The sequence below is a fragment of the Myotis lucifugus genome, unplaced genomic scaffold (assembly GCF_000147115.1).
Source record: "Myotis lucifugus unplaced genomic scaffold, Myoluc2.0 scaffold_66, whole genome shotgun sequence".
NCBI lineage: Eukaryota > Metazoa > Chordata > Mammalia > Chiroptera > Vespertilionidae > Myotis > Myotis lucifugus.
The window spans coordinates 3,282,512-3,290,573 of NW_005871114.1; the positions used below are offsets into that span (position 1 = coordinate 3,282,512).

The 8,062-nt window shown below is 45.5% G+C and overlaps 1 protein-coding gene across 1 annotated transcript in view; it reads left to right on the top strand.

Moving 5' to 3' along the window:
* Window positions 1-5,529, top strand: part of SORBS1 (sorbin and SH3 domain containing 1) — a 211,022-nt gene extending 205,493 nt beyond the window's left edge. The window contains exons 32-33 of the mRNA XM_023754890.1: window positions 1,123-1,235; window positions 4,163-5,529. Of these exons, the coding sequence (XP_023610658.1) occupies window positions 1,123-1,235; window positions 4,163-4,230 (181 nt within the window). The 3' untranslated portion in view covers window positions 4,231-5,529. The remainder of the gene's footprint in view (window positions 1-1,122; window positions 1,236-4,162) is intronic.
* Window positions 5,530-8,062: the final 2,533 nt, after the last annotated feature.

Here is an 8,062-nt window from a genome sequence, read left to right on the forward strand (position 1 = left end):
TCTTAATTATTTGTCAAAGGAATAAGTGAAAACGGAGCTTTTCCTTGTTGCCAAAGCAGATGCCAGACTTCACCGCATGCCAGCTTTCTCCGAGGTGGCTGTTAGAACAAGCAGAGCAGCACACCCCAAATCGCCTTAGGCCAACTGCCACCTAAATAAAAATCTTAACCCCCAGCTCACTGGGATAGAAAAAAAAGCTTTCAAGAGTTTCAGAAAAATGACATCCATATTTTAAAACAATGAATGAAATGTCTGTTGGTGGATTAAGAAACTCAAAGTAGTTTTGCTAAATGGTGAGGCAACTGGAATATATTTCATATAAATATGACAATTCTATAATATATGACAATTGTCTTGGGCCATCCAATGTAAATTGCCAGAATATAATGTCTATCTCTGGACTTCAGTAACCTCTGACTATTCCCAATAACCCATATAAATTATCCCATGTTAAGAAAAAGCCTTAGTTAAATGTAAAAGGGGAGGGGGGCATCTAGACAAAAATCCTCTGTTATGGTAACCAAATGAAACTAAGTAAAAGGATTGGTCATGACTTGCTCAGAAGTTCTCCATCCCTGCCAGTCTTAATTTATTATCAGACTAGAGGCCCGGTGCTCAGATTCATGCACTGGTGGGGTCCCTCGGCCTGGCCTGCACCCTCGGGGGATGTCAGACTGCCAGTTTCTGCCTCATCCCGCAGACCAGGCTGAGGGACCCCACCAGTGCACAAATCCATGCACCAGGCCTCTAGTGTGCATATAAGATCTTTGGTTAATCTCTTCCTGTCTTCCCCCCAACCCTTCCCTCTGAGATTCATCAGTCTGTTCAATGTTTCCATGCCTGTGTATTGAGCTTCTGACCCCTGGTGGTCAGTGCACGTCATAGCTGCCGGTCGAACAGTCAAACGGTCAGACGGTCGCTTAGGCTTTTATACATATAGATTGATGTTGAATGGATCTCCCCCAATGATAAGTCGTTAGAGAAATCGCCAATAAAATACTTTTTCTCTCCACTGGTAAGCAGGAAACACTACCTAAATGTTGATTTAACTGAAATGGCTTTAAAAAGCCCTTATTTAATCGTATCAGTCACTTAGTTAATATTCCTTTTTCTCATTGATAGATTTAGCTACCAAGCATTATATAGCTATATACCACAGAACGATGATGAGTTGGAACTCCGAGATGGAGATATTGTTGATGTCATGGAAAAGTGTGACGATGGATGGTTTGTTGGTAAGTGACCTGGTCCCACTCCTCTTACTAGCCATGTTCTGAGGGAACAACTAGGAGTGATGAACCGTGCAAAAGCCATATTCTCCGCAGGGAAGAAGAGCCTTCTTGGTCCCTGAACCACCATGAGTGCTGGGCACAGTTCATGTTTGCTCTCGAGACTGTGTGGCTGGCAGTACTTAGTGTTGGACCTAAAGCTCAAATCTGCCAGCGTCCAATGGAGGGAGGGCACTTGTCAAATTCATTAATTAAGTTCTGTTTGTATTTCTATTGTGCATGTATCTGTTCTACATTCGGAAATTTTATTTTTTAAAACTCTTATGAAACTACGCAAGAAACTTTGACCGAGCCTAGGTCTCTACCATGAAACTCAAGCGTATGTGCAAACATTTCAAGATCTTATCTACTCCAGCCTTCTAATAATTTTAATCAAAGCAATCTGCTTAATTAAAACAAAGGATTCACCTTTATAAAATGGGGGAATAAGTGAAATTCTATTACAAAGCAGATACTTGCTTGATATACTTTCTTATTGATAGTCTTTCAACAAACAGCCCAAAAGCCAAGAATAATCCTCATCACAGATTCAAAAACTGAGGCCCAAAGAGATTAAGTACCTAGCCCAGTGATGGCGAACCTATGACACGCGTGTCAGAGGTGACACGCGAACTCACTTTTTTGGTTGATTTTTCTTTGTTAAATGGCATTTAAATATATAAAATAAATATCAAAAATATAAGTCTTTGTTTTACTATGGTTGCAAATATCAAAAAATTTCTATATGTGACATGGCACCAGAGTTAAGTTAGGGTTTTTCAAAATGCTGACACGCCGAGCTCAAAAGGTTCGCCATCACTGCCCTAGCCCAAGGCCACCCAGGCAGCAAATAGTCGGGCCAGTGTTTGAACCCCGACCCACCTGTCCCCAAGCCTCTGTTCCTTCTTCAGGTATGAGTATGATGTTGGGAGTCACCAGCTCACTCTTTGCCTCAATTTTCCCCTTGTACAATGGCTTTGCCTTTATCTTCTCTCCTAAGACTTTTTCCTGATCTCTCTGCACAAGCTTTACTAAAGCAAAGTGATGTCAGGGCTGGGGTAGTGAGAACAGCAAGGTCTCAGCATAAACCGGAAGCCAGAAAGACTTGCCGTGGCCTCACCAGCCTCTTAGAAAGCCGCGCATCCTCCCAGGGCCCCCAGAAGCCTGCAGGCTCGCTTCCTTGAGTGCTGTGTTCAGAGGGAAACCAGATCTGAGAAGTCAGCAGTACACTGGTGCAGCGATTTTCAGCCAGTGAGCCACAGGAATTTTAAAACATGCAATTCCTGACTGCTTAGTCAGGGGCACTGACCTCTTTGCCCTTAGATTGTCAAATTTAAAAAATGACAACAGCCAGCACAACGATAGCCGCCCGGTGTGAATGATTCAAAATTATACCAATTTTTTTGGCAAATTAGCAAAAAATATGTTTTTGGTGTGCCACAGAATTTTCGTAATGAGTGCATGTGTGCCATGAGATGAAAAAGGTTGAAAATCGCTGTTCTAATGCAAAGAAGTCCAGTAGAAACATAATACAAGCTATGTACGAAATAAGTAAAATGAAGCCAGTGAAATTAATTTTAATATATTTTATTAAACCCAGTGCATTCAAAATGTTATCATTTGAACATGTAATCGGTATAAAAAACTGTGAGCCACTTTACATTCTTCATTCTGTGCTGAGCCTTCCCAGTCCGGTGCTGTTTCCCGGGGCAGCCAGCCAGTTTGGAGCGGCCGAGCCTCAGTGCTCAGCAGATGCCTATGGCCACCGCGGGAGAGCCCAGCTCCCGTGCATACGCGCTGCTAACCTCTCCCCTCCCAGAGTAGTTACGGTTTTTACCAGAACCGGGGGTGGGGTGAGGGGCACCAGTTCTCTAACGGAGCATCCCGGCAGCTTGGTAAAGGAAATATTTCAGATTCCTCAATTCCTCAAACACTTCCAAAAGTAACCCAATATTCAGACTTCGAATAAAGTAACCCAGCCACGCTCCTCCTCGTCCATAAGGCAAGGCGCTCACCAGCTCTCTGCGGCATCTCTGGGCCTTCCCACCTTCTTGACCCTCCCCCCAGGGGGTCAGGTAGTCGCTGTGACACATTCTTTTATCTGAGACTTTTCACTTCGGGCAACAGCTCCAGCGCACTGGTAGTGGCTGCTTGAAGGTTGTATTTGACAGGATTCTGAGCCGCATCCAGGCCAACTGGGAAAAGGAAGCAGTGCTCAGATTGTGCTGTCTGCTAATGAGAGGGTAATGGTGGCACAGCTTCACACACACACACACACACACACACACACACACACACACACACACACACCGGCGCTCTAGAGGGAATCCCGAGGGCAGGAACTGGATAGTGATCTGGAGCAGCCGGCTTTGTTCCCAAACCATGTAATGTTCCTGGCTCAACAGGAACCCTCCTAAGGTTGGTCACAAAGGCTGGGAGTCCGTGTGGGGCTTAGGCAGGCCTAGGAGAGGAATTTTTGTGTGGTCATATCCATTGGACTTTCACAAATCCTGCAGTTTAGAAACTGTAAATCCCCAGTGTCTTGTTGTGTTGGAGAGATGTGTCCATTCTTCCAAAAACAGAGAAGCATTGGGAAGAGCAGTGGCTGGGGATCAGAGGCTTGGGTTCAAGTGTGCCCTGGTGCTTGCTAAGCTGTGGGGCCTCAGCAATGTCACCTGCGCTCCTGCGCTCTCTGAAAAAAAAGCTCATCTAAACAAAAAGCAGGAGTGTTAAAAACGCTTGCCTCGCTCAACGCTGAGCCTGAGTGAGGGAAGGGAAGGGAAGGGAAGGTGCTGTGGAGGCCGCACACTGCGCTGCGGGCTGCCCGGTGGCGATCCAGGGCCCTCTGCACTCCTGCGGGCGGGTCTCCTCATTGTCCGTGTGTGTTTTCACAGGTACTTCAAGAAGGACCAGGCAGTTTGGCACTTTTCCAGGCAACTATGTAAAGCCTTTGTATCTGTAAGAAGACTGAAAACCGCAGAGATGATTTTTGCCGGAGGATGAAGCATAACCCATGAACTGGTCTCTTTATTTGAAAGTGGAGTCAGTAGGAAAAGTAATACAGTGGATAAAGAACGAAGCAAAAGAGCGGGACAGAGAAGTGTGTTGTGTGTAAAACCCGGGCCTGTCTCAGCTCACCGTGCATCAGACAGGCCCGAACCATGCGCTGAGCAGAAAGGAATGAGGCAAATCTGTATTTATTTAGCTGCTTCTGGGAGCCTCTCCAGCCCTCCCCTCCGCTCCCCGTCTGAGGTAATCTGACCTGTGGCCACAGAAACGCCTCCTGCTGCTGCCTCCCTGACCTGCCTGAAGCGGCCCTCAGAGCCCCGGCAGGTCCCCAGCCATTCTCCAAAGGCTCCACACAGACCCCCGCCCCACCCCAGCCACCCGAGCCCGCAGATCCCCCAGCACCATCAGCACCGCTGGAGACCAGTCTGGGCTGCGAGGTCATCCCTAGACGGTGGTGGAGGCCCCTCGCTGGACCTGCTGAGGTTAGTGGGGAAATGGAGGCGAACCTTCGGCGCCCCGAGCACGCACACCCAGCCTGCGGCATTGCCACTGCCCCCTGGTGTCAGACAGAAAAGCACGGGAGGTTTGCCCGTGGGAGCAGGTGGCCAGGCAGACAGTGAAATGTGGGTGTCCCAGTGACTTAGGTCAGGAAGCCCTGTAGCTCCTGAGGTCATATGCCGTGTGCTTTCCCGGATCACTGGCTTCCACAGATGTTCCCTTTCAGGGCACAGTTTCATTGATCAGACACCGTTGCTAATCTTTCTCTTCTGGATTGTTCTTGGCCAGGACAGTTTGGGATTGATAGGCCTGTTCTCAGGGAGAAAAGGATGGTGATGTTCAGTGATTCATTTAACACACTCTGATAGACACTGGATGCTGGGCACCAGCCAGCCGACTTACCGCATCCCAATAGGAGCTCAAGGGCCACTCAGAATGTAGTCCCCGGGGCTGTGGGTCCTGGTGCACCCTGGCCAGGCTTCGCTTCAGAGCAGAGGTGTGGATGCAGGGCCAGGTGTGAGGAAGTGATTCTGCTGCTCCCAGGAGGCCGGAGCTCAGCGGGGAGGCCCCTGCGATGCCTGGGTGTTCAGTCACAACTCTGTCCGAGTCCAGGATGTTTGTCAGCCCTCTCTGTTAGACCCCTTGGAGAATGAAAGATAGGAATGGCCCATTCCCTGCCTGCCGGGGACTCAGAGGTGATTGGAGACACACACACACACACACACACACACACATAGGAGAGACTGTGAAATGTGCTAAGGAAATGTGCTAAGAAGGGTGTGAGAGAGGAAGAGATGAATTTCCCTGGAGGGATCCTAGAAAGTATTGTATTTCTGTCTCTATTAGCTGACTGTTGAACAACTAGGATGCTGGAAGAACCTTTGCCTGAGGGTACTTTTTCAGACTCTCACCCTCTCCACAAATACACATCCGGCCACAAGTAGGAGTAACAATTCCGAGTGCCAGAGTGTGTACAGGAGCCCTGGCTCTCTGCCTGTAGCTCAGAAGTGCCCAGTACCATTGTCCGAAGGTCTGAGTCTTTATAAGTAAGCAAAAAGTTTGTCTTCAGTGTCTCTGCCTCCACCTCTGTCTCCACTACTCATCTTAGGATCCCACCGGCTGCCCATCCCCTATCAGACAGCTACAGTGCCCTCACTTCTCTCCCTGTCCTCTTTTCCAATCTTGCTGGCTGACTTCTTCACACTAAAGTGTAAATGACTGATACAGGAATGTGTTACCTCTTCCCAGAGACATTTGTTTTTAAGTAGGGCAGAGCAGAGCCTTAATCCCAAGGGGAAAGATTGTAGAACTAATGGTGGGGTGGGGTGGGGTGGAGTGGGCGGAGGAGCCTCCTGGGCAGAAATTCCTTAAATAAGACTTGTAGCTTTGGAAGGTCCCCTCCACCGCCCAGGGCACTGTGATTTGACTCTGAGGGAATGAGTACCAGTGTGTGTGCACGTGCATTTGCCCAGCAGCATTTCACTAGTTTGGAAATGTAACTCTTGTATTGGCTAATGTGTTTCCTCATCTTTCTTAGATGCAAACCATTAATATCATGATCTTACCTAATAGTTTTTTGAGGGGTGCTTCTTGATTCTGTAGGTAATTGTGAACACCTCTTTAAATACAGCTAGAAAATAAAACCAATTTGTAAAGCCACATTTGCATATGATGCCAGCCTCGCGCATTTGTGTATCAACAGAAACCCAGATATGCCTCACCAATTTGCCCGTCTTTAATAAAATCATGTGTTCAAATTTGCATCAAACTTCAGCTTCCTATGTATGACAAGACAAGGAACAAAGGTTTCCAATGCTCTTTTGTCTTCAGACATTTAGTATTATAAAATACCTATTTTTATGCTGAGATGTTTATACAGGTTTATTAATAGCAAGTGCAGCTAACTGGCGGCATGCCTTGCAGACAGTTTTGATATATTAGCCACGCTTCTGGGTAAAGGCAAGCCCCGAACCACTTCTCTTTTGCAGTCTCTCTGGGATCAGTAAAAGAAAAATCCATATGCTTAGGTGGGACTGTAAATATGTATATTTAACTTTGTATAGCCCATGTACCTACTTTGTATAGAAAAATAATTTTAAAAATTTCAATTGAAGGGAGGTAAAATAAGGAAGTCATTAAGTTTTTTGCATTTTTATTTAAATGAAGGAATTCCAAATAACTCACCCTCAGATTTTAGCACAAATACAGCCATTGTAAAGTTAAAACTTTAAATAAATAGTCATTATTTCTGGGAGAGAAGGTAGTAACTATAATCTCAGTTACAGTTTTTTTGGTTTTGAGGTTGTTTTTGTTTTCTGTTTGGTTTCTTTTTTTTTTTTTTGGCAGTTCTATTTATCTGAAGTAGTATTAAGTCCTATTGCTGGACTAGGTTACTACAAAAAAGAAAAAAAGGTTATATTCTGAAAGAAAAATAACTGACATTATACATAACCAATTAATTTAAAGTGTTGCCATTGACATCACACACCGAGAGCACGTGCTGTGCAGACACAGGTTCTCCTGTTCGTTCATTTTTCTTTATTGCAGTGGGTTGGTAAATAAAGGTGTTGAATTACTACATTTGCTGTACATATCATTTAATAAACTTTATTCAGAATCACGTGGTATCCAGTTGTTCTTACCTCTCATTGCTTCCTCCTTTTGCCAACCTTCCCAAAGGAGACTTACATTGACTGCTTCAATTTTTCTTCTTCTTTTTCATTCTTTTTCTTTTTTTATTTGGGGGGGGGGGGAGAGAGAGAGAGAGAGAGAGAGAGAGAGAGAGAGAGAGAAAGAAACATTGAGATGAGAGCCAAATCAATTGGCTGCCTCCTACACACTCCCCACCCAGGGACTGAACCCATAACCCGGACACGTGCCCTGACTGGGAATCGAACTGATGACCTTTTGGTGCGCAGGATGGCATACCGGCTAGGGCTCCTTTTTCATTCTTAATCACTTGCCATCTGGCTCCCACCCACTCCGTGAAGACACCTCTTCTTACCTTATTCTTTTCTCAGTAAGGTAACTTCATGACCTTCTTTGAATTATCGTTGACCATTTCACCATTCTTTCTATATGTTTTTATTTGTTCTGATTACAAAAATAATGCATATATCTTTAAAAGAAAAGGTAAAACATTATGAAATATGTAAAATGGGTCTTGATTTGCTCCACAAGACAAGGGCACAAGAAATGACACCACACTTAGTTTTTCTAAATCAAATTAAACCTAGAAAGTGAAAGTTCTCCATAATTACAGTTGCCCCCGCAGAGGTCACCAGTGC